Source organism: Clavelina lepadiformis, chromosome 7 (assembly GCF_947623445.1).
Source record: "Clavelina lepadiformis chromosome 7, kaClaLepa1.1, whole genome shotgun sequence".
In the NCBI taxonomy this organism is placed as follows: Eukaryota; Metazoa; Chordata; class Ascidiacea; order Aplousobranchia; family Clavelinidae; genus Clavelina; species Clavelina lepadiformis.
Window position 1 is genome coordinate 15,690,125 of NC_135246.1, and position 27,308 is coordinate 15,717,432.

Genomic DNA, 27,308 nt, shown 5'->3' on the forward strand with positions numbered 1-27,308 from the left:
GTGAACATGCATAAAAAGAACACAATACGAAGAAAAGACAGTGTATAATGTGGTGTCTACAAAACAGGTGCATAAAAATAATCCCGTGACATTTTCAGCTGTTGTTTTTACACACAACTGCCAGAGCTGTCGCTTTCCCATCCAAGTGCGGTATAGGTAAAATATGGAGTGGGCTCATACCTGACCGGAACAAACAATAGAGTTTGAAAATAGGTCAAAAACGGTTCTCTCTGAACGCAGCAATAAATTCACTGCTATACAAAGCCGCGCAGTCCGTCTGCGATGACCGTTGCCCCAACAATGCGTGATGATGAATTGCTTGCATAGTACATACTGTACGAGATTTGGTGTAAGCAGGCTATAAGCTGTATCGTACAGCATACTTTGTATTGAATGCTGCATGCTTTCCAATGGTTATGTATAGCCATAGCTATTAAGTGAAGTGTGACGGTTATTTTGACAACAGGAATGTGTTGAGTGATTTATTTAGTTTAACTTCAAACATTACTTTAAGTATTTTTATTGTAACACTATAGACCAGCCGTCCACTTTCGTGCAAATAAATTGTTGCGCATACCGGCAGAGGTAGTGCAAGGATATAACGTGACAGGATGCTTCACCAACATTCAAATCGTTTGTTATGAATTGCAAAACGTTCAAAAATCGGGTTACAACTCAATCCAATTTAAATTCATGTGTGGCATATCATGCCTCCGAAAAAGCACAGGAAAAAAGTTATTCAATTCTTATAACTTAATTAACGTATATTTTATAAGTCTGAAGCGATCTCTTGTTGGTAAATCACGTAACTGCGTCAATAAACTCCGCTACGTGCCCCTGTCTGCAAGCATAAATTGCAGACTAACATCGTCCGTACGACAAAAACCCAACTAAAACGCTTCTTCGAACTGGCGCAAAATCAAGACATTCTGTGTCGTGCGGTACAGCGCAAGCACTTTTAAAACACGCTAATATTAATGAAATGTGAGGAATGCACCAAGAAGTATGAAACATTGAAACTTTAGAGAGAGATTGTCATATGACATGAATGTGCGGCCCTAAACGCCACACTAATGTCCACGCAGACTAGGTTTGAGGTACAAAAAAGTGGCGATCGAAAAAGAAATAAAACAATAAGTGTAAAGCCGGACTCTCAGTAGCTCCTTGCCGGTCTTTGGCAGTTATAGCCGGACGTCGTTGGTCATTTCCAGGGCGGAAATCCAGTTTCAGACAAGCGTGGGTCCTATTACGTACAGAGCTATGACAAAATGCAAATCGACAGTAAAATAAATATTAAGTAAAATTATGTGACCTCAGTAACTATGTTTGAAGTATTGACAAGATATAAACTTGTTTCCAATTAAAAAGCGTTATGGTTTCATAGTTATTATGTTTGCAGTTTTGTGATATGCACTAATTGTTATTGGCAAATATAAAATAAAAACTTAGGATAAGGGCAAAAGAATTTGGAAAACTTTAAAGAAATGGAAATTTCAGAGAAATTAAACTCATCAGGGATGAAATGTGTAAGAGAATATTGTTTTTAAAATCAAAAAATTAAATTAAGTATCAGAATTATCAGTGGCGATGATAGTTATTTTAATAGCAGTAACTGAGGCATAATCATTATTTACAAATCTTTATGTAAATAAAAGTAATATATTTAATAAATCAGTAAGAAACTATTTTTATGTAAAAGTATATATCTAAACCTGATTGTTAAACATCAACACAAATATATACAAATCAATGTACAGTGTCACTGATCTCTACATGAACAAAATTTTCTGCAGATCAAAATCTACCAAAGCGAGCAACATCAAGATGAAAGGGTCAAAGTTTCTGGTTGGGTGCATTGTATCACGAAACGAGGTACATAAACTTGTGTGCATATTTAAGAGTAAATGTATGTGAGTGAGTATGTGTCCCATCATAGCGTGCACAATCTACATAAATGTGATATTTGAAAATTATATGAGGTTTAACAAAACTTCTTCATTGTTTGCAGAAAAAGATTTGATGATTTTTGTTCTGAGAGATGGAACTGGATACCTTCAGGCAGTTCTAGATGACAAATTATGTGAACAAACAATTTTCTGCTCACTCCCGAAAGCACAGTTACTTTATATGGAGTGATAACAAAAGTTTCCGAAATAAAATCCACCCTGGATAATCATGAGCTTATCTGCGATTACTTGGAGTTGATTGGTTTGGCACCAGCAGGTGGAATTGATTTCATATCTAACAACAAGGTTAGCAACCGCAACAGAAATAATTTATTAAATGGTTCTTCTATGCTATGTTTGATGTTTTCAATTACTGTATGTGGTAATATCTCGTTACGTTGTTTGCATGACTTCGCCCTTGGCAAATGCTTTTAATGACAGTACCTTTGTGATAAGTTGGTGACTTAATTTAATTTATTATCCTCGTTATGAGCAGACACGACTGATTTGAATTTTATTTAAGGAGAGCAAGCTTTCATCTGAAAACCGGCATCTTGTTATAAGGCGTGCAAAGACTTCCAAGATATTAAAAGTTCGATCTTACTTATTACAAGCCATCAGAGATCACTACTTCGAACGTAAATATCATGAGGTAATTGAACTTAACATTTATGAGACGATGCACATCCCGCTGTTCAAAATAAATTTAAATGGATTGTTTAATATTCCCCAGTTGTGTGCTGCTCATTGATGGCAAGTAAAACTTTTCTCATAACAACTGAAGTTGTAACACATTTTACATTTACGGATGTATTGTGCAGGTTAATCCACCATCCATAATAACATACAAAATGGAAGAGGCTGACAATATGTTCAAAGTCGATTTTTTTGGTGAACCGATGTATCTCACTCCATCTTCTCAATTCTACCTCGAGATAAGCCTTCCTACACTAGGCAATGTGTTTTGTGTGGCCGAGTCATTCAGGCGTGAAGAAACAAAGTCGAGGAGACACTTGGCTGAGTACCTGATAACTTAGAAACAACATTCTTGTTCAATTCCAAATTTTTGTGAACTGTGTTTATCATTAAACATGAGAGCCTATTGTAACAGATAATATTACCCTACTTTCATTAATCTTTAGATACACTCATGTGGAAGCAGAATGTGCTTTTATAACCTTCAATGATCTTCTTAACAATTTGGAGGAGCTAATTTGTGACATTGTTGATAAAATTATGAAGTCTCCCGCTGGACCACTTATTAAAGATCTTAATCCGGTTTCTTAAATTTTTTGTTAGATTTTGTATGTTTCTTTTCATAGCACTTATAACACATGTCCATCGATTGTGTGTAGAACTTTACTCCACCAAAAAGACCTTTTCGTCAAATAGATTACGCTGAAGCTATCACCTACTTAAAAGAGCATGATGTCAAAAAAGAAAACGGTATGTAATGTTGAAAGTGATATATTGAATTAAGAAGCTATCCAAAATAAGTGTGTAAGCGATTTTTAATAAGGAAGTTACTTTGAGTTTGGTGAAGACATTCCAGAGATGGCAGAGAGAAAAATGACTGATCAGCTGAAAGAACCGATTTTTCTCTGTCGTTTTCCTGCCAGCATAAAAATGTTTCACATGAAAAGGTGTCCTGAAAACGAAAAACTAACTCAATCGGTAAGATGTTCCATTTCTCTAAATTTAACTTCTTTAAATGAACTAATATTTTATGAATAATTTATTCTAAGCTTGACTTTATACGGTCGTGTTCATTTAGGTAGATCTCCTTTTACCAAATGTTGGTGAGGTTATAGGAGCATCTATGAGAAGAGACAATTATGATGAACTTTTGGAAGCTTTTCATGAGGATGGTCTTGATACCTCTCTTTATTATTGGTATACAGATCAGGTGATAATGTGTTTTGTTACTGTCAGTCATTGCCAAATTGTCGGTTGAATGCATACGTGTCTCTACGTAGCGACATACCTTAGTTCAAGTTGTTCAAATCAACAAAATAGCACAGGAACACTTACAGCGTTATGTTAAACTAAGTCCAAGCGTGTCTATACATTTCTCGTTTTTGTTTTTCTTTAGAGAAGATTTGGAACTTGCCCGCATGGAGGTTATGGCTTGGGTCTTGAGCGTTTACTAACCTGGCTGTGCAACTGCCATCACGTCAAGGACGTTTGCCTCTGTCCACGTTTCGTTGGAAGTTTTCAGCCATGATCTCATAATCCTTAGTTTAACTTCAACTGGTTGGTTTATAAGCTATACACAAGTAAAATGTGATTGCATAAGTCAAAGATTTAATCCAACAAACACGTTATTTTGAAAACATTTAAAAAGGTGTTTTAAGTGCAATATAGATAAGTCAATTTTACATGCTATGTAGAAACATTTTAAGAAATTCAGCTTAAAGTAGATTTTGTTTCAATGCTTGCTTTGTGTCTGCATGTTTATTCAGATGTTATGTACATGTTGTATTCGATTTAGTTAAATTGATAGCAACAGATTGGAATAGTTGTTACATATTGTCTACTAGCTGAAACAAAACATTTTGTGTAGTTTAAGTTATAACGTATTTAGCATATTACGTACCTCACTTTAAGGAACAGCTTTACACCGGCAGATGTAACGTCAAGGTAACAAAGAAGAAATTGTATCGTCAGGGGCTAACATTTTACTTGCCAAAAGTTCTGCCGTTTCCCGTCTCATTTCCTGCATTCTTCTGCTTAAATAGATTTTCTGATTCCACATGTTTTGTGTTGTGTGTGTGTAATAAAGGAAGGAAGTGCCAAGCTTCTGAAAAATCGTTTTTTTTTCTGAGAGTGTTGACAACAAACTCTCAGAACTTATGTGGTATTACTATAAGCTTTATTTTCAGACACACTCATTTTTTATTTGTTTTTGGTCTTGCCCTAATTTGGAGCTCTCTGGCGACTAGAGCCACTTTTGAATTTGATAACATTTCGTATGCATACATTTTGAAACAGTTATCTTGACAACACTTACAAAAAATGGTGTTTTCATGTGCAATTATAGAAACATTACTTTCACCAAATAAAGTTTGTTTAAGAAATTAGATTCAACGTGTTGCAAATATAGCAATGTTCGATGTCGTTTTCCTTTAACAAATATTATGCGCATGATATGTTATCAGCCTGTGCACGATATATTATCAATACAAAACAAAATGGTAACAGAGTATTCACAAACAGTATTACCCCAAACGTGTAATAAAAATTCCTTTTTTTTTCAATATTTAACAAACTCTTTTAATCTCTAAATATTTAAATTAAACTCGTTCTCCTTTAATCATATTTAATAATTTCGATTGTTTAAATCGTAGTGTGAGAAAAGAGTAGGCTATTGCGTCTCTATGATTTAATAAAGCAAATATATATAGTGTATAATGGGCTTAAGAAGTTAAACTGTTGCTTTATGTTAGGGGAATTACCTGTCAACGCAGTTTTTATTGCTTCTTTGTTAATTGAAATCAATTATTTACATTATTCGACCACCTAAGTTATTTTTATAAACCAAGGTGTTTGTTTGTTACATTTTTTTGTGTGCTGTTCAGCTCAGCAGCACAATTAAAAACTGCAGTTTCTTTACTCGTAAGCAAACGTTTGACAATTAGGCTAACGTAACCGTTGCAGGCCAATGGCTGTAATAGAACAAGTGAGTGAAGTCAAAGGAAGCGACGGTATACGAGGAATCAAAAAATCAGCACATAAATATCCATTTTTGCTTGGGGAAAACGTTTTGAAAAGCTACTTTAAATACACGAAGACACCGCTTTGAATTTTATTTGCAATATTCATTTCAATGTATTGTTGTGCTACTAGTTGTCTTCCCAGGGTCACGGAACAATTTCCAGTAGAGGTGCGAATAAAAAAGCAATTGCAAAACCATTTAATGTTCGATAACGTCAATAATTGTGAAAAACACAATCACATCGCTTAACACAAAAATATGATTAAGGGATGCGAAAGTTCCACACAGCTACATATTTCGTATAATAATACATAAAGAAACAAGATCAAACTTGCAAAAGTTGATAGAAATATGACAAGTTTATATTCAAACATTATTTCAATGTCCGAAAATAAAAGTGGATATTTTCTTACCCGTTTTTAACACTATCGTTTTTGTCTCCTGTCGATCAAACTGCTGCCATATTCTTCTCAATGCTCTCTAGTACGTTTACAGTAAGGATTAAATTAAAATGAAACGTGCACAGCTAGATTTCGTGGCCTGTTGACTTCAGATTGTTGCGAAGTTGGAATTAAGGTATATAGAAACCACCTGTGTGGCTTCATGTTTAATAATAGCGTTACTTCTCAGAATATATATATAGCATAGTAACAATTAATCGTAAGCCCAGTATACAATTAAATAATAAGAACAAAAAAGCGATGCTAATTACAAGACATTGTGCGTTGAATCGAAATAGTAACTTGGACTTAGTCAAATGGGCTTGAGAATTCACGTGTTTTCAGCTGTTGATTTTACACACAACTGCCAGAGCTGTCGCTTTCCGATCGAAGTGCGGTATAGGTAAAATATGGAGTGGGCTCATACCTGACCGGAACAAACAATAGACTTTAAAAAAGGTCAAAAATGGTTCTTTCTGAACGCAGCAATAAATTCACTGCTACACAAAGCCGTCTGCTATGACCGTTGTCCCAACAATGCGTGATGATGAATTGCTTGCATAGTAAATACTGTACGAGATTTGGTGTAAGCAGGCTATAAGCTGTATCGTACAGCATGCTTTGTATTGAATGCTGCACGCTTTCTATTGGTTATGTATAGCCATTGCTAATAAGTGAAGAGTGACGGTTATTTTGACAACAGGAATATGTTGAGTGATTTATTTTAGGGATGGGCCGATAAGAAACAAAACCGAATAGATTCGCCGAATATCGTCTTTATGGAAGATTTGGGCTAACACGAATACCAACAATGGCGAACCCGAATACAATATTACTTATAAATTTACTGACTTTCGTAAAAATTGATGATCTAGTTTCCGGATAATGCTAAACTAGAGTCAGCAGTACTTACAATGAAAGTCGTTTTTCTAACGATTCTGTTTTTCGATCGTTTTTTAAACACTATTTTTCGAAAGAAAGCGATTTGTTTATCGATTACGTCATTTTAGAAGCAAGACTTGACAACTTTTGGAGGAAATTTTATTGTTTGATTCTAATACGAATAGATTCGGGATTCGTTCGTGTCGACTTTCAGGATATTCGGGTTCGCACGAAGACCAGCGGTTCAATTTCGTGCAAATAAATTGTTGAACATACCGGCAGAAGTAGTGCAAGCATATAACGTAACAGGATGTTTCACCAATATTCAAATCGTTTTTTATGAATTGCAAAACGCTCAAATGTCGGGTTACAACTCAATCCAATTTAAGTTCATGTGTGGCATATCATGCATCCGAAAATCACAGCAAAAAAGCTATTCAATTCTTATAGCTTAGTTAAGGTATGATTTATAAGTCTGCAGCGATCTCTTGTTGGTAAATCACGTAACTGCGTCAATAAACTCCGCTTGACCTGACTTTCATGAAAGCTTCGTGTCCTTCTCTGCCCGCACAAATTGCAGACTAACATCGTCCGCACAATAAAAACTCAACTAAAACATTTATTCGAACTGGCGAAACATCAAGACATTCTGTGTCGTGCGGTACAGCGCAAGCACCTATAAAACAAGCTAATGTTAATTAAATGTGAGAAATGCGCCAAGAGGTATGAAACATTGAAACTTTAAAAAGAGTGTGTCATATCACATGAATGTGCTGCCCTTAACGTCACAATAATGTCCACGCAAATTAGGTTTGAGGTACAAACAAGTGGCGATCGAAAAAGATATAAAACAGTAAAGTGTAAAGCCGGACTCTCAGTAGTTCCTCGCCGGTCCTTGGCAATTATAGCCAGGCGTCGTTGGTCGTTTCCAGACAGGACCTCCAGTTTTAGACAAGCGTGGGTCCTATTACGTACAGAGCTATGACAAACTGCAAAACGACAGTAAAATAAATCTTTCGTTGTTTGTTTGATCAATCAATTTATTCGTCTGCTTGACAATTAAACGTTGCAAAGATCAATTCAAGTTTTGTTTTAAGGTTAAAGAATTTTCTTTTGAAGGTAAATTTTCTAAGATTACGGCTCAATTAAAGCAAGGTTTTGCTATCAAAGATTTATGCGTGCTGTCCCATCCTGGTCTATCATGGTTGCCTAAGACGGGACAAATAGTCATTTTTATTTTGTAACTCGCTCACTAAATGACAAGAAAATTTATTAAAACTCTTGCGCTTAATTTCAAGCAAAGTCATATCTGACATGATCCGAGAAAAGATCACCTAAAGCGTATCGCGTTTTTGAGTGAAGGCAGTTTTCCTAAATAGTTTTCACCATGGGCGACTTTCCCTAATTATTTTTCAGAAGTAGACTAGGAACCAACCTGCTGATCATCATAGCCCTCAATCATCGATGAAAATGTTTGCTGCTGATATAATAAGTGAAGCGAAGGTGCTGATACAATTTTATAATCCAAATTACAATATACACATGTGAATCTGTATTAAATCAAGTATTATGCTCTGATTTTAAATAACTCGTATGATATGGAGTGGACGTACGGTGTCAGAATATTAATCCTCTGATTGAGGAAAATCTTTGCACGGTAACTCGGTTGTAATTCCTTCGCGCTCGAGCCCCGGTTACCGAGCTTGGCTTCGTGCAAATTCCAACAATAATTCGTTTTATTTGTTTTTATCTGTGATTTTGCCCAAATAAGGAATTGTTTACGAAGACCACCGAGCAGGAGCAGGTGTTTTTAATGTCCTGTACCAGAGTATTACAAAGATGGTATAGGACTGTCAATTATAGAAATCGAAAAAACACCGCTTAATTGCAAAGCGGATGTTCATGTTCTAACAGCTATTCACTACTGAGATGACTAATTTCTTGCTAATCGACTATAGCAAACTGCTTTATTTAGACAAAGCACTTAACTCGAGCATTACAGTAGATCTTTAAACGGGTTAATGGTGGAGTGGTAAAGATTTTGATTCATAATTATATGCAATTCAAGATCGATACTTGGCGGCGCTACACCTGTTCAAAGCTATAAAGAGTAATTTTTCGACAACCTTTTTTCAATCCCTGCACTTGAGCGGTATTGGTCGTGGTAACTCGAGCTTGAGCGGTGAAAAAATGTAACGCCGAATTTTATTCATATACCAAGAATTTTTTCGGACTGAGGATAAGCAATCCGATATCACCTTAATTTCCAATGCGGACATACTCGGCTCTGTCGGCGTTTTCTGATTCTATTATTTAGCTTATAAATTATTCGAAGGCACTCCTTTCACCATTTTCCGTTCTTTAACTACTCGAATATGTAGCCTATAGTATTTCTAAATGGTTACATTGAAGAAACTGCTCGAGAAAGCCTATTTTAATAGTTTGTTAAACGTATAACTTACTCTAAATACAAAACCACTATTGGATACACACGTCTGTAACTGTTATAACGTATAACATTACCAACTGTAGGTGGCGGAAAATACAGAAAAAACGGAAGAAAATTTGGATAAAGACCAAAAAGTCATGAAAACGGTAGATACATGCTTGCCAAAAGCAAAATGTGTACTTATATTTGTTAGCTATACAGTAGCTTATACTTTTTAGCACAGATAAAGCTGGTCTGTTGACTTGATTAGCCTTTAAATACTCTATTATAGTGATCTTTATTTATTCAAATGCAAACGTGATTAAGTTGTTTTGCGTTATCCTATTGTTTCACAGATTAAAATCTCTCAAGCGAAGTCCAGTCAAGATATAAGAGTCAGGATTTCTGGCTGGTTGCACCGTGTTGTAAAACCAGGTGAAAGAACATACTGTCAAAAGCAAACATTTACTTCATCATATACACTCGAATTGTTTTTTGTTGTTGTAGAAAAGAACTTGGTGACTGTCATTATACGAGATGGAACTGGATATCTTCAGGCAATTCTAAATGACAAAAAGTGTCAAGCAAACAACAATATTCAGCTAACTCCCGAAAGCACAATCACTTTATGTGGAGTAATAACAAAGGTTCCAGAAGAGAGATCCGTTCCTGGTGGTCTTGAGTTCGTCTGTGATTACTGGAAGTTGATCGGCTCGGCTCCAGCAGGTGGAATTGAGGCCGTGATAAAACAGGTTTAAATGCCATTAACTGTAGTGTAGCGATTGGGCTCGCCTACGACTTGTTATGATAACACCCATTAAGATGAGGCTAACTCACACTCTGGTAGATCTTAAGGGCTTTCGAGTGTTATATATTGCTGAGCTGCGTGGACTTTTGCGCGTTTGTGGAACTTTTCAAAGTTGTAGCGACAAGCGAGTCGCTCCAATATAATAAAATCGAAAATCTCAAAATGTTTGGTATGTCAATATGATGGAATTTTACAGTTTTTTTGCTTTTCCTTGTATTTTTGGACCCCTTCCAAGTGATTTCAAAGGTTTATGAAACATGTTTTATTAAAGTTAGTTAATCATAAACATCTGTAAAGGGTGCTAGCGTCGATACCTTGTTGGATAACCGCCATCTTGTTGTGAGAAATGAAGAAACTTCAAAGATATTAAAAGTTCAATCTCATGTACTACACGCGATAAGGAATCATTTCTTTGAACGTGATTGTCATGAGGTAAAAATCCATATGTCTTGATACCGTGCTTTCCTGTTGCTATTGACGTATTCATTTTTGTTCACTCAAGTGCATTCAAAATATGGCAAAACTTCATGTTACAGGTGACACCACCATGCCTTGTGCAATTTGACTTTGAGTGTTGTGGCTCTGCATTTGATATCAACTACTTTGGAAAACAAGTTTATCTCTCCCCATCTAACGAACCTTACTTGGAAATGTGTCTTCCTGCTTTGGGCAATGTCTTTTGCATAAGCAAGTCTTACCGGGCTGAGCAAAGAATAACAAGAAGGCATTTAGCGGAGTAAGTGTTTGTCCAGATCAGATATGTTGCTAAAGATACTTCCTGTTAGTGTCTCAATAAAATCTGCGTTTTTAGGAGCTTGAAAATAAAAAGTATGTGGATTTGACTTTAAGAAGACATATTTTCAAATGTCGTAGCATCCGTTTTGTCCCTAAGCAAACTGTAATTTTTGCAGTAATGCATGCCGTGTAGTTAATGTTAAAGAAGTGTCTTTACAGTATAGACTTTTTGAACTCATGTTAGAAAATATTTAGGTTAAGTTTAAGTTATTATGGCAATAATTTTGGGTAATAATTGCCCAAAACTTGTACATATACAAGCTATGTCTAAAGCGATAGGATTTTTATTTAAAAAATTTGGATTATTTTGGCGTTGTAATTGGTACTAGGCTATATACTGTAGTATAAAGGCCATTTGTAGTACATAGTACAGTAAGACTCAGACCTGAAAGCTGAAATAGTTTGTCTTAATTTTAGATTCACTCACGTTCAAACACAGTATGGTTTCATAACATTTAATGACCTTCTCGACTACATGGAGGATTTCATTTGTGATGTGGTTGACAAAGTTATGAAATCGACTGCCGGACAGTTCATTAAGGACCTTAATCCAGTCTGAGTTATTCAAAATATTTTTTTAATCATTGTTTGTATTTGTCTACTTTATTAATTTTAGGATATTATTGTCTTGTCAAGGATTTTAAGTTCCCGAAAAGACCATTTCGTCGAATGGATTATACTGAAGCCATTGCGTATTTGAAAGAGCATGGCATCACTAAGCAAGATGGTAGCTTAAATAAAAACTTTTTGGTACCTTTTGGCTATGGATAAAATTTTGATAAAAGTGGTGTTTATCAACAGGATCATATTATGAGTTGGGTGAAGACATTTCAGAGGAGCCAGAACGGAAGATGATAGACAAGATAAATGAACCACTTCTACTTTGTCGCTTTCCTGCTAAAACAGTACCGTTTTACATTCCAACATGTCCAGAAAACAGAGAATATACTGAATCAGTTAGTATTGTTGTGTCCAATTTCGTACTCAGTAAAATTCCTTATTCTTAAAGGTAAATCATTTGAACCATGACAAAAAAATTACGTAAGCCTACTCATTGCTCACACCAAATATGAATATGGTTAACTGCTGTCAAACTTTAAAGCGTGCTTGGTAGTTAATTACATTGTTTTATATAGCAAAATTGCTCAAGTTACGCTGTAATCTAAATATCCAGCATGAGTTTCGCCATTATTTTCTCCTTTAAGCAGAAACTATTTCTACAGAAAACAAGCAAAATACTGTCTCGGACAACTGTTCCACGTCCACCAAGTGGAGAGATTAAAAATATTAACCAAAATGACACATTTAAGCAATACTCAGAGACATTTTTAGCCACAGTCTACATAAGCAATCTCCAACACAATCACCATATACGCTACTGATTTCAGCGCTAATTGTTCTACTAGACTTTAAATCGTAATGTAGGAAGTAGACGAAGGTTTGGTTTGGTTTGACGGCTCCGTGTAAGGTAGCGCAATATAACATTTGCTCAATGTTGGACAACGTTGTAACACTCATGTCACTCATGTCATGGTGTACTATACTGAAACTGATCTTGTGATTACACTTTAGGTTGATCTTCTAATGCCCAACGTGGGTGAGATTGCAGGAGGTTCAACGAAACTTGACAACTATGAAGAGTTATTGGAAGCTTACAAGAAATGTGACATTGATCCTTGTGTATATTACTGGTATTCAGATCTGGTGAGTTCAGTTTCTTTGCAGCAACAAGAATTTTTGTGTAACTTCTTATGTAAGTGTGATTAATTGTACGGGCTATACATTCTTACCATACACATCCATTGTATATTTTGTTGAAGAGAAAGTATGGAACGTGCCCACATGGAGGGTATGGATTGGGCCTGGAACGTTTATTAACCTGGTTATGCAATCAACATAATATCCGAGATGTTTGTCTTTGTCCGAGATTCATTGATCGCTGTTCACCATGAATAGTCTGGTTTCAAATTTATAATGTAATGCAGATATAGTAATTGCGTGTAAATTTGTATAATAACGTATAATACAATGTAACCAGAGTTGAAGAAAATAAAATTTTGTCTATCACCAAAACTTTACAAGTTTAAAATTTATGAAACAAGAAAAATATAATTGTGTGTTTGTAATGATTTGGAATTGGATTTTGCTGAAGAATGTACGTCATAAAAATGTAATGTTGCGTAGTTTTGGTTTAGGCGATGTCTGTTTGCGTTATCCATTTCCAATCTCTGGTAGCAAGTAGGCTACTGCATTATACGGAGTTCCGCTTTATGGTGCACGTTTACATGCAACCTGTGGACATTGGACACGTACTCTACGTTCTTTGTGCTAAACACCATTCGCTAAGCATACGATCAATATCAACACAACAATGTTAGGTCTTAGCCTTCCTTAACCTACATATAGGCCTACTGTACCCTTTTGAATGATAAATATTTTCGAGTTTGTACTAAATTAAGCACTCAAAATAAACAATTGGTTGTGTGTTTCATGATTTTATAGTTCACGGATGTTTTGTTTCAAAGTATAGCCTACCGCACTATGGGAAACCAGAGAAAAAATGATGCTGCTTTCTGGCCTACTCAATACCTTCAGCAATAAGAAAACAATTGCCATATTGTCGTAATCCAGGCTTGTCCATGGGACATTTTTTTCTGTCCCATCCCATCCTATCCCATAGCAATTCATGCCTGTCCCATCCCATCCCATCCCATGCCATCCCATCAAAATACAATTCAATAAATGTTATTAAATTTATGGAAATTTAAGTCTAATGTCTATTAGAATTAACTACATGTACAAAGAGAGATACAAAACGACAAAATTTATTGACTTTGTTAACTTTAAAGTTCAGAAAAGTTGTCTATCTATGACAATTTATTATCATTGGTACTCATATTCCGAGTCACTGTGCTCATTTAGCAAATTTTCAATGCCATGGGAATTGCAATTCGTGCTGTTCCATCCCATCCCATCCCATGGGACATTTCCCATGGGATTCCCGTGGGAATCCCATTCCAATGGACAAGCCTGCGCGGTAATACACAGGAACGCAATTTTTATCAATGCTGCGCCGGGTGGTCCTATAGAGGGGGGCGATCGTTGTCCCTAAAATGTGAAAAGTTTTAGTGAAACCGTAATACAAAAGGCGAGTATTACTTCGTGTATGTAGTTTCGCGATTTTAAGTCTCATACACGGTATGTACAATGTAATATCTTTCCGAGCAGCAATTTTATTGCTTTGATATGAGCATTTTCAACATTTTGTGATAATGGTAGGCATGGTTTTGTTCCTATCTTAATAATGAAGTCAAACATAAGCTTGTAACGATATTGTGCGTTATAACATCATGTAGCTTTGGTTGGAAGAAATATGTTCTCAATCGTTACATAAGACGTTCTGTACGCCGACGACAAGTTAACAGGATCTTAAATTTAATAAATATTCAGCAAACCTTATATTATTTAAGCTACATTTCAGTAACATTTGTACAGACAAAGGAATAACATGCTTCCTGCTTTCTCACTGGCTGACGGTAAGATGTTCCAACAGGTATATCCACGGTATTGCACCCAAGACCATAATTGTTTTCGTCGTAATTCTTTTTAACTGTTTAACTTGCATATATGGGTAATATGTTGCCTTCAAAAACTGATTTACAGTATTCTTAAAATCAAAATTTCATGAAGTGAGTATGGTTCCAAGTCTATTCAACCCATGGACAATTAAACCCAGCTTGATCGTCGTTCTAGGAAGACTAAACCTTGGTCGACCCAAACAACATCTGGATGCTGAATATAGTCCTCGGGTTGAATTGGGCGAAGTTTGATAGTAGGCCTACGTTGGTTGAGTGGTCCTTGGTTGAATGGTCCGTGGGTTGAATTTACCGGCTAACAGTATGTAATCTATGTATGTAAACTTCACATGGGTGGTGGGTGCAATTCCAATAAAATTGTTCCAATCTAGTTATCTCAGAGTAAATCGTTTCCGAACAACAAACCGCTATATCTGCCAATTTCAAAGTTATCACAATCCATGTCTTGGTAGTAAGCCTATAACAAAAAAATCAACAGCAACGTCAAACTAAAACTTGTTATGAATTAGCAAAATCTTGTTGGAATTTAAAATTTGAAGTCCTTTTTCTTTCGATTAAAATAGCTCACAACATAATGTAACCCAGTCTTTTGTTAATACAGTACTGTATGTCAAAAGGAAAGCAGAAATGAACTAACAAATGTTAGTTTTGTGCCATCTTGTGGCTTAAAGAAATTATGACAAAGAAATAATTCGTTTGTGCACTACTCGTGTGAGGTATTACACAACGAACCTATCTGTCATAAAGACCGCGTATGCTGGCGGTAATTGTTTGAATATGAGCGAGGACGATAGATGGTTGGTGACTTGTTTTGCTTCTGCTTCGATGGATGAGTTCTCATTTCTCAAATTTGCGTGACTATGCTGTTGGTTGCTTGATTCTGTCTATACAAATTACTAAATTATAAAGTTCCCATTTTATTTATTATAACACAAAGGCTTTTGCCTTCGGGCAAATCTTGCTGAATGTTACATAGCGCTGTAGTAACCAGTGAAATCGATCACGTAAAAAGGAAAGATTGAAAACATTACATCAGTATTTATATGTGACACACCAGTTCAAGCGAGGAAATTATCTGACGTCATTAAGGAAAACTCAAGTCTGGTAAACACTGAATTCCAAGATCCCAAATTAAATTCCAAACGTCTCAAAACAACTCGTGACTCGTGACGTAATCGTCACAAAATTATCGTGTTGTTCGTCCTTCTTGAATAGTGTCCTATCATGGGTGATTTTTCTCTATGTTTGTAAAATTTAAATGTTGGATTTATTGGCTGTACTAATTAAATTATCATTCATTGTAATTAAGTCATTTGACCCGTTCGTAGTTTGTTTACGAAGTTATTAATCATGTTATCCCACTTTATTGGTTAGTATTTTTGCTCCCCAATAAGCTATGACGGAAAAATAAAAATAAACCTAATGACGATATGGTATAAATTGGCCTATTTGCTTATTCTTAAACGATGATGCAACCTGTGATCACTCTGTGGTCAAATATTTCTATTTTTATCAGGATTGCTTTCGTAGTAAATACGTGTTAATTCATATATTGTTATTGTCCGTTTTTAAGCTCCTATTCAGTAAACAGATTTCAGACAGAAATTGTTAAATTATTATAAAAACTGCTTTAAATACTGTTAAGTTGTCTTTTTTATTATTTGTGTTTTTTTAATCATCTATGTACATCATCTTTAAAGTAATCTAAATCGTTTGTAGTAGTTTTATAATAACGTGAGGTTTACATGAAATAAATATTTTATGCCAAACCTCATATCGGGGGAATCAACTAATCAAATACACCAGATATTTGTACTGTATTTAAGCTGGTTATAGCCCATCTCAGAAATGAAAAGTCAGAAACTTGCAGGACTGCACTGCCGTTGGGACAGGAAATGGGAAGATTTGAGTTTGAGTTAAATAGCCTACAGTATTTACAAAGTACCACTTAATTTATCAGAAAGATATAACTTGTCAGAAAAAAGTCGTTGTCAGTGTCAGATAGCTTGCCAGAAAAAATTATTTTAGCGAAGACAAAATTTACCAGTCTGCCGGTATAGACGTAGTGCTACTTACTAGGCTACTACTCAAAGAAATTATTATAAATTGGCGTTCAAACAACCAGATTTTTATATCTAGTTCAGAAGTGTACAACCAGTACAGGATGCCTTTGCATACTAGACCCCAGCTAGGCCTACTCAAATTGTATGACATCATCTGGTTGTGCACTAGACCCAGATTTTCATTGTTTGTTTGCCATAATTCGGCGTGAAGATAAAAAGTTGGTGTACACGTTAATTAGGGTTGCCGTACGTCCTTTTTTTGGAAGATTTGTCCTCTTTTTTCATGACAATTGACTTGTCCTCCGAGGACGCACTAAAAACCCAAAATGTCCTTCTTTTTGGCAATAACATTTTTATACTGGTCGTTTTAATTCGAATTGACAGCAGCTGGCCCACAAATGTAGATGCATGTTGTTTTTTTACATATATTACGGTTTATATTGAACTAGTAAAACATTCAGAAAATGTAAATCTCTGTTCGCACCGAGGCCAATGGTTTTAGTTTCCCAGCATGTCCCACCCAATTTAATCAGACGTTCCTTGTATTATTGTGTAGATATTCCAAATTTTATCCAAACTTATTCAAACAGTCTTTCTTTGGGAATATAGCTGGCAAAGATCAAGAACTAAATTTCCTTGTAATTACAATACCACTGTTATTTTACTTGCATAGAAAGTAAATCCATGTCAGGCATTTCAGACAATTAGACGCATTGCTGCAAGTGCACTATGGAATTAAGGAAGGGCCATGGTCCCATTCACGAACCAAACTTTTTTGGTTATAGGCGTTTTTTAGTGTTCATTACTTTTCGTTTATCGAATTTTCTTGTTTGCTTCTCCTGATCAGTTAGGCCTATATCATGTAGAAAATCATATACTAAGCAGAATGGTGTTTGAAAATCGTCGTTGATTGTGACACCACCAATTGCGCCTTTTCGATGGGGCTAGTAGTGTTTTAAAAAACGTTTGTCTCTTTCTCCTCAACACAATCCTAAATACACCACTGACCACTGTGTAGGCATTCAGAGGCATTACTATCCTCCATTTGGTTGGTGAAAATATGGTAACCCTACGTTAATGAATCTCGTGTGTGTTGATGCCACTTTTTTCACTATCCAGCTATCTCATCTGCAGATTTAATTGTGGCTCAGTACTAGTTTTTCAATTGTATATGCCAATAAGTCTATGGCCTAGTCTACAGCAACAGGTATTTACCAGTTGCCAAGTTCTTTCTGTTAACTTTGTATCATAACATGAAACAAAAGCAAGATGCTACCGAAAGGCTAGATCAGTGTTTCCCAAACTTTTTTCCGATAACGCCCCCCTGGACATGTTACTGACTATCAAACGCCCATTCAACAAAAAAGTAACAACGAATTTACTATTCATTCGGAAAGCGATTAACCATGCACCTGCACGCTTGCAAAATCAGCTCTAAAATGAGCCTGAAATGTTTTACAATTACTCGATGTACGATGTGTCAATTTTGACAACTAAAACATTTCTGACACAGCAGGACATTCCTCTTTCAAACCGTGTAATCGCTTTTCTTTTAATTACTTCGATAAGCAACTAAATTGAACGTTTACAAACCTGGCTCCTGTCATCAAAACTAGATAGCAGGGATTATTACATCATCCAGCATTCAAGTCAAACAAAGCTTTTGTTACATCATAAACATGTTGTTACATAACACTTGTAAATCTCCCCATCTCACTATATCCAGGCGATGTCTTTTGTTGTCCAGAAGCATTGTGACGACACTGAATGCACGCTCTACTAAGTATGAGCTGGGAAATGCAATGAAAAATTTTTTACCCGATTCCACACGTCAGGATATTTCACTTTAATATCGCGTTGCAGCCAAAATGATTGATACAAGATATGGAATTTTGGTTTGCGTTCAAAATAATTTTGCAAGAATGCCTTGCTCGGAAATATCAATAAATGGGTCGATTATTCAGTCAAGAATCTCCAATTGTATTACATCCTGAAACCGAACTTCCATGTCTTCATGCAATTCCTTAATATGCTTGCTGTATGTCTCAACATCAACATAAGAAATACCTTTGTTGCTGATAGCAAGTTGTTGCAGGCTGGAAAACCGGGAGAATTGCGTCTAGCTAAATTTCGCCCATACAACGCAAACTTATTTTTGAATCCACACAGTAGGCCTACTGATTTTACCTTGATTAGATTTACCTCGTTGCCCTGAAGGGATAGGTTCAATTCGTTAAATTTGGAAAATATATCTGACAATTATGCGATATCATTTTATAGCAATAATTTCTTTGGCAAGGCGAGGGTCACAGCTTCCAAGAATTCCACAACAGTATCTATCAGTGTTTAAAATCGTACAAGGCCGTTTCCCTTGGAGAGCCATCTTACTTCGGTGTGTAGAAGTAAGCGCTCAAAGGCCTCGTCGTTCTCTTTACACAATTGCTTAAACAAGCGTGTGTTAAGCGCATGAGCTTTACTCTTATTTACTGCCTTGATGACAGTCTTCAATGAGAGGTTAAGACGACCACTGATATTCTTGGCCACCAAATGCTGCCAATGAATCACACAATGAATTGTAAGCACGTTTGGATTCGCTGCTTTTAGGAATGCCATGAAACCACGGTAACGGCACATCATAGATGGGGCGCCGTCAGTTGCACACGCTGTGACATTGGTAAGTGGAATTTGTTTTTTTCGAAATATGTTTATCTTCTTGGAATACTGTCTCACCCCGGGGATCTGAATCCAGTGTTAAAGCGATTGCCAACTATTCATGTAAAACTTCATCATTCACAAAACGAACATACCCAAGTAATAGAGACTCATTTCCTGGCAAAGTTGACTCATCCAGTTGTAAACTGAGTTCTGTATTTCTGATGATGCTGCATAAACTATCTTCTATATCGGTGGCCTTCTCATCCACCCGTCTCTGTACAGTATTGTTACTCAGAGGAATAGATTTAATAACTGTAGAAGAGGCCTTGTGATGCAAAACGGTGTCCAAAACTTCCTTCACTGATGGCAAGATCAATGCTTCACCGATCGTATGCGGCTTGCCTTTTCTTGCAAGCATCAAAGACAAATTGTAAGACGCACGTAATCCATCATTACTTGTATGGGAAAGGTTTGAATACATCGTACCAACAGTTTTGCGTTTTTTGAAATTGTCCCAGAGCGTTTCAAAAAAATGATGCACTCTTGCCTACTTTATCTGGGTGAATTTTCGTTAAATGCTCGGAAAGTCTGGACAGCTTCATCGATTCATTAGAAAACACTTTAAAGCACAGCAAACACATCGGCTGTGATTCGGAATTTGGGGCTGGAATAAATCCATACTGGAAATAACTTGAACTGTATTGCCTGCATTTTCATTTGGCTGAAATCGTTATTTAGCACTCTAATGACTGAATAACATAACTATAACTAGGTACCAACTCACTAACTAAAATCTAACAATATTGCTATTCACAATCACACTAACTTCCTCGTGGCTTAAATACCTTTTGGCATATGCTACATGTGAGAAAAAATGCAAGATTATTATGACACAATACTGTTGAAATTCGTCTATTAACGTAAAAATAAGAATAGTGAGCCTAATAAATGTATTTCATTTTAGGATTAACCGAAAAATCTCATACTATGCAACCGAATACAGGAAAGTAAAACAAGTAAATCGAAGCATAAAACTATTATACAAATAGCACAAATGTTTACTTTGGCACTATTCTTGTTACTGCCCACTTTATTATCAGCGCCCCCCAATCGCCCATTTAGTAGCCAGCGCCCCCTTGAGAGGCGCCAACGCCCACAAGGGGGCGCTGGCGCCCACTTTGGGAACCACTGGGCTAGATGGAGAAGTTCCATTTTACTAGTCAGCAGAATAGCCGATTTTTTTCGAGCGCTGGCCTCGCAATACATGCGGCTCAGGTTCCGTGTTTAATACCCTATGGTGCCATAGTACCGTTGTAATGCAGCAGAATTTTGCAAAGTATTTACGATACTTGCTCCTGTTCAGTCACCCTGGTGGACTGCTCTAAATTCATGCAATACCATAAAAACAGAATTCAAAACTAAAAAATGTGTGGCAATCGGAATTTGCACAAAAGCAAGTTCGGTAACCGGGACTCAAGCGATGAAGAATCATCGCCGGGTGGAAGTCGTGCAAAGACTTTCCTCAGTCCGAGGATAAACATTATCATACCATAGTAGCCTACTTCGTCTTCAAATATATAGGCACGCACTCTTTCTGCTTTTGGTGTCTAGTGCAGAAGTGTACAACCACTTGGCATCTCAAATTGGTTAGCAGGGGTTAAGTATACATATGCATGACGGGTGGTTGTGCACTTGGCCCCTCATTTTGGCCTAGTCCCATGTTTTAACAATTGATGTAAGCATTGGAGGAACATGGAAAATTGTTTTTTTACTTGTTTTGTAAACTGGCTTTATTAAATTGTTAAATTAAACACTTAAGTAAGTGAATTATGTATATATATATGTTTTTCATTATAAACCTACAATAGCCAAATTGGTAGCGTTCATTCTTAATTTCATTTTTGTGACATTGTGAACTGCAAGAAAAAACTTCAGCAAGCAGTCAGCAAGATACTGCATTAACCATTATGTCAAAACTTGATGTAGAAAGTCAGATAAAAGATATGTCAATAGGTAATATATATTTGGTTTTTATTTTTTTGCTAATGAATGTGAGGGTCTTCTTTACTTTTGCACTCCTATATCAGCATCTAGTATTTACAGATTGTGGGAATTTATTAGAACTTCTTTTCTTACCATTACTTCATAATTCTTTTCCGTTCATGTCTTCCTGTAGGAGTGCATTAATAAAATAGACCGGGACATTTTTAAAATTTACTGTTTTACAACTTTAAATACTTGCAAGATTATAGCACTTAGTAATATTTATTGTTTCATTATTATTTTCATACTTAATAGTTTCTGAAATTGATATTATGATTTGGCCTACGTTTTTAGGCTATGCTTCAGACATGTAGCATGTACTGTACATCTTTTATTCTACAATACTTAATTATAGTAAACAGCTGATGCAACTTTTCAGGAGAATTTTACACAAGTGACAAAACTGGCTGCGATAAATCAGGAGATGGCACATCGGAAAATCCATTTAAGACAATATTGCATGCCATGTTAACCTTCGGAAAGGAACCGTTTCCTACAATATATGTTGACTCAAAATCAGATGATAAAGTAAGCCTTATGATTTTTTGCAGTGTAATCAGTTTAATGCCACCCTTTCACACTAGTTTACCGATGCCCATGATTACGGATGGTACAAAAATAAACTACCTGACAAGTCTGATTACAGTAACTCTTCAACTTACGAATATCCGATTTACGAATATTCCTAGATACGAACGTTCAGTGTCTTGTTTAGGCCTAACCATTACGATACCGTGGGCACTGCATACAGTATTAAACGTCCAATCATTGAGATGAAGCTCAGTCATAATGCTTATTAGTGCATGAAAGATACTCTCATCCTGGCATGACCCTACTGGGTAGACAATGAGAACAATAATGCGAGAGCGGAATATACGATGCATAAAATGCTGCTTGAGTTTGATGACTTTCCAAGTACATTTACGGCGATGTCTGCACTGTAATATTCTGGTGTAACTTCCAATTGTATGATTTCATACGAGCTCACACGGAGCGTGAATACACGACTGTTGGTTTAATTGGATGACCTTAGTCAGTAAGACAATCAGAAGGATGCCGGTACAACAAAAGATTTTAGGAACTTAATCTCCCAAGAAAACATGGATTAAATGCCTTCAAACTTAAGTCTTTCATCTCCAAAGCCTTCTTGAGACACTCCCTCCCACTCTGACCCCGACTCAAACGTTGATGGACCGCTGTAACTCCATAACATACTGTACTTGTATATTCATGTAAATACAATTCAACGATTAGAGACAATTGCGTTTTGTTTTTTATTTTTGTGTCTTAAAATAACAAAACAGCTTAAGTAACATGTCATGGATGTGATGCACGAATGTTTGGTAGACATATATACAGGGTTGCCATCGGTCTGGACTCAAAAATAAGGACGAACAAGAAACAAAGGAAAAATACCAGCTTAAACAGTGCACAACAGGAGAAGGCAATCAATGTCCCAAAAATGAAAAACGAGATACTATTTGGATGTTCTCAATTTTTGTATCTCTTTGGTACAAAATGGTATACTAAAGGTGTCAAAATGCCCAAAATACGAACCTCTGCCCTAAGAATAAGGACGCATGTGAAAATAAGGACATTTCTTAGAAAAAAGGACAAAAATATTTTCTAAGACACAGACCTTCAAAATAAGGACAAATCTTAGAAATAAGGACGGTATGGCAACCCTGCATATATAGCACTGTACACCAACTAACAGTACTGTACCAATTTACAAACAATTCAACATACGAACGGCCGTTCGGAACGTAACTCGTTCGTAAGTTGAGGAGTTACTGTAGTTAAAATTGCTACTTCGCCGAGCCCCATGTACTCAGATTTGATGTCGCTGATCATGATATCATTTATTGATACTACAATTTCGCAGCCAGTAGGCCTACTTGAATAAATTTGAGTCATAAAAATATATCAATACTTGACCGAGCACTCATATTTGACTTGTCCCATCTCCAACAATGAATTTACATAGTTTTTCTGCTGTATTTACAAAATAAACAGTCTAATATGTAAGATTTGAAGTATAACAATTTATTTATCAATGTTATTCAGAAATATGAACCAGCTGCCAAAGCTCAGTTGAAGAAGCAAACTAAGATATTTGCTGCTGAACAACGCAAAAATCAAGCTAGAAAGGTATGTGCTTAACCAAAATGTGTCAAGGGCTGTCGTTCTTCATTTAGATTGCTGTCACTTTTCAGCTAAAAGAAAAGGAAGATTTGGAAAGAAGGGAGAAAAACTTGGAAGAAGCCAAGAAAATTGTAATTTCAGAAGATCCAAGCCTCCCAAAAGCAAAATGTGTAGGCTCCCTTTTATGTTTGTGGTTTGTTATTGTGTACGTAAAGTTATTTTTAAACATTCATAAAGAATACTCTTAAATATCACTTTAGTTGCATTCGTATAAAACCAATATTAGCTAATTGCGTTTGTACTAACTACATACAAACTGTTATCGTTATACAGATTAAAATTTGTCAAAGCTCTGAAAACCGGGATACTCGAGTAAAAGTTTCTGGATGGGTGCATCGTTTAAGAAGACAAGGTATTAAACACTCACATGCCAATTCTTTTTAGCTAATTTGTATCTTAGTTAAAAATTTATTGTCTTACGCATCGCACATAAATGGTTAATTGGCACTTCAGGGAAGACATTGATGTTTGTTGTGCTGCGAGATGGAACCGGATACCTTCAGGCAGTTCTAGCTGACAAATTGTGCCAGACTTACAATGCTGTTATGCTTAGTAGTGAAAGCACAGTCACTTTATATGGAGTGATAACAAAAGTTCCAGAAGGCAAAGCAGCCCCCGGTGGTCATGAGCTCATCTGTGATTACTGGGAGTTGATTGGTTTGGCTCCAGCAGGTGGAATTGACACTGTTCTCAATCAGGTTGCTATTGTTATAAATTTAGTGCTGTGCGATGTTTCAAAAAACTGTCATTGTGATCCGTTGATCATTTATATTTTAGAATCGAAATGCTTTATCCACTGTGATTTGCATACGCTAACAAGATTTTTTAACATAAAACAGAGTTTTTAATCAAATGTATTTCTCAATAGCAAGCATCAGCATGATCAGCTTTAATATTTTTCTGAAGGAAGCCGATGTTGATATCATGTTGGACAACCGTCATCTTGTTATAAGAGGAGAACAGACTTCCAAGATCTTAAGAGTTCGTTCCTACCTGATGCAAGCATTTAGAGATCATTATTTTGAGCGTGGTTATTATGAGGTAAAAGTTGATCCGATTACATCTGAAGAGTTTGACACACAACAGTGGTGACATTGTAATGAATGGTCTAATTACTTTTTATAATGAAACAGACTCATAAGTTAAACGATTGAAGGAAGCTCAATGAGTTTTATTTGGTGCAATTACTTTTCAAATGAACTAATTACTGAAATATGCTCTCTGACACAGGTTACCCCGCCATGCCTTGTACAAACACAATGCGAAGGTGGCTCAACTTTGTTTAAATTCGATTTCTTTGGTGAACAAGCATACCTGACCCAGTCATCACAACTTTACCTGGAGACCTGTCTTCCGGCCCTCGGCAATGTCTTTTGTCTTGCTGAATCATACAGAGCCGAGCAAAGCAGAACAAGAAGGCATTTAGCTGAGTTAGTATCAACTTAATGTCAAATTGGTGTGCTACATGTGACGATGGTGTGTGAATAAAGATTTTATTTTCTTAACTTTTAGGTACACCCATGTTGAGGCTGAATGTGCTTTCATAACATTTAATGATTTATTGGATTATCTCGAGGATTTAATTTGTGATGTTGTTGATAAAGTTATGAAATCTCCCGCTGGACAGCTCATTAAGGATCTTAACCCGGTTTGTGACCCTTTCTACTTAATTTCTTCTTTGTTATTATTGGTTGCAATTAAGATCACTATCTTTATTCATAGGAATTTACTCCACCAAAAAGACCATTTCGTCGAATGGATTACGCTGAGGCTATCACCTACTTAAAAGAGCATAATATCAAGAAAGAAGACGGTAATCAATCCTATTTAATGTAATTTTAAACGGTAAATTACAGTAAGCCCCAAACACTGTAATTTTAGCAAAGGTAAAAAGTCAAACATTGCCATATGTTGTTTTAAGTGCTATCGTAATAAATAGTAATTAATTTGTTGATTGCAACAGGAACATATTATGAGTTTGGTGAAGACATTCCAGAAATGCCAGAGAGGAAAATGACAGATCAGATAAATGAACCCATTTTACTTTGTCGCTTTCCCGCCGATATCAAATCCTTCTATATGCAGAGATGTCCTGAAGACAGAAGGCTTACGGAATCAGTAAGATGCAATCAGACGTTTTTGGTTAATGTTACTTCGGGCACTTAAATATTTGCAAAACTTAAAGGTAGTGCATCTTGCTTTACTGTACAGTGGGCATTCATAATCACTGTTATAAAGGTCGACGTTCTCATGCCAAACGTTGGTGAGATCGTTGGGGGTTCGATGAGGATGGACGACCATGAAGAGCTCATGGCAGCTTACAAGAAAGAAGGCGTCGACGCTTCTCTTTACTACTGGTATACTGATCAGGTGAAGTCTATTATCTAAATGTTTGGCAATGAAGACGTAAAGAATAAAGATACTCCAATAAAACGGGAATGAAAACGTTGACAAAAGGCATAGGTAATCGTATCGTGTATTTTTCGCGTTGAATGCGGGTAGCAAAAAGTATGGTGCTAAATTCGTTGTAGCCTGGTCAAACAAGAAATACACTCATAAACAATCGATGAACGAGAAGCGATAAAGCCCATAGGGCTTAAAGCGCTGTTGCTATAATGATGGAAGGTCAGCACAGCCACCAAACTCAAACGTTCCTCAGAGACTTTCTTTATAATACTGCCATATAAGATGCACAATACTAACCTTCTAATTAATTGATTACTTATCAATCAATTCATTTACTAATTTTATTTACTGCAGAGAAAATTCGGAACTTGTCCGCACGGAGGTTACGGCTTGGGACTGGAGCGTCTGTTAACCTGGCTATGTAACCGTTATCACATTAGGGACGTTTGCCTTTATCCAAGATTCGTTGAAAGATGCAGGCCTTGAATATGTTTGTGCAATTGAGCGTTAGGTTATTGTAGGCGATTTGTGTGTTGGTGTCGCAGTAATACTACCATATGCATGCCTAATTTCATGGAATAAAATATCGTGGTTAACTGATTGTGCGAATATATCTGTTTTACAACAATCTTGTTTTTTTCCAGTTTGGTCGCTTTATATCGACCATGGGTTGATATAATTTTCGTTTTTCCCTATATTATTTGTCAAGCATCAAATGGTCGATAAAATGCGGAAATTCCAAAGAAAAGTGAGGTCACAAGGATATGTTTGATACGTTCGGGTTGCCATTTCCTTAAAGAAGCGAAGAAGTAGACCTACAATGGCTAGGTTGCCTTAAGCAATGGTCAGATCAGGTAAACTTGTATGAACAACTATCCAGTTTTGTCTGCGATACTTCGTCTGAAGCCGTCTTGGAGGGATTAGAGCGCTGAGTTAAGAGGGTAAGAGTGATGCTTGCCTTTGGGGAACAGTTTCAAAATCGGACAATAGGCCTACACTATATACTGTAAATAAAACAGGTATGCGTCTACCGGAACTTGCACAAAGACAAGCTTTTCACGTATAGCCTACTGGGATTCGAGCGATGAAGAATCGTCACCAAATTTAAGTTGTGTAATAACTTTCCTCAGTCCGAGTAAAAACATTATCATACCGTAAAGGCGGAAAGGCGGTTTAAGTTCAGTATTGATGGGTTGTGAGTTCATGCCTATTAACTCCAACCCTCTGACCTCGTTTGCAACGATAAAAATACAGTTAAACCATGATTTTAATACTTCTATTATTTTGCAGTTTACTGTCTTATCATAGCTCACTTTTCGTTATGAT

The 27,308-nt window shown here is 36.3% G+C and overlaps 2 protein-coding genes, 1 long non-coding RNA gene and 1 pseudogene across 4 annotated transcripts; 3 read left to right on the forward strand and 1 right to left on the reverse strand.

Moving 5' to 3' along the window:
* The first annotated feature begins 1,398 nt into the window (after nt 1-1,398).
* LOC143464687 (asparagine--tRNA ligase, cytoplasmic-like) lies at nt 1,399-4,892 on the forward strand (annotated as a pseudogene). The gene is made up of 10 exons (XR_013118525.1): nt 1,399-1,526; nt 1,794-1,872; nt 2,009-2,252; nt 2,470-2,598; nt 2,768-2,967; nt 3,089-3,224; nt 3,302-3,392; nt 3,466-3,620; nt 3,721-3,852; nt 4,039-4,892. The product of XR_013118525.1 is annotated as an asparagine--tRNA ligase, cytoplasmic-like (transcript).
* Nucleotides 4,893-9,380: 4,488 nt separating this feature from the next.
* LOC143466195 (asparagine--tRNA ligase, cytoplasmic-like) lies at nt 9,381-12,981 on the forward strand. The gene is made up of 11 exons (XM_076964831.1): nt 9,381-9,434; nt 9,516-9,578; nt 9,768-9,846; nt 9,919-10,163; nt 10,517-10,651; nt 10,756-10,955; nt 11,432-11,567; nt 11,651-11,741; nt 11,816-11,970; nt 12,587-12,718; nt 12,835-12,981. Exons 1-11 carry the CDS (start codon nt 9,381-9,383, stop codon nt 12,964-12,966), a joined length of 1,422 nt encoding a protein of 473 aa, XP_076820946.1. The 3' UTR covers nt 12,967-12,981.
* A 1,451-nt stretch (nt 12,982-14,432) lies between these two features.
* On the reverse strand, nt 14,433-15,793 carry LOC143464689 (uncharacterized). Its single transcript, XR_013118526.1, has 2 exons — nt 15,343-15,793; nt 14,433-15,067 (listed from the first exon to the last, which is right to left on the reverse strand). It is a non-coding gene; the product is annotated as an uncharacterized LOC143464689 (long non-coding RNA).
* A 4,921-nt stretch (nt 15,794-20,714) lies between these two features.
* Nucleotides 20,715-26,582, forward strand: LOC143464688 (asparagine--tRNA ligase, cytoplasmic-like). Its single transcript, XM_076962616.1, has 13 exons — nt 20,715-21,341; nt 21,751-21,899; nt 23,439-23,522; nt 23,588-23,686; nt 23,850-23,928; nt 24,030-24,274; nt 24,483-24,617; nt 24,807-25,006; nt 25,089-25,224; nt 25,299-25,389; nt 25,540-25,694; nt 25,815-25,946; nt 26,337-26,582. Exons 1-13 carry the CDS (start codon nt 21,296-21,298, stop codon nt 26,466-26,468), a joined length of 1,683 nt encoding a protein of 560 aa, XP_076818731.1. The 5' UTR covers nt 20,715-21,295; the 3' UTR covers nt 26,469-26,582.
* The last annotated feature ends 726 nt before the right edge of the window (nt 26,583-27,308 follow it).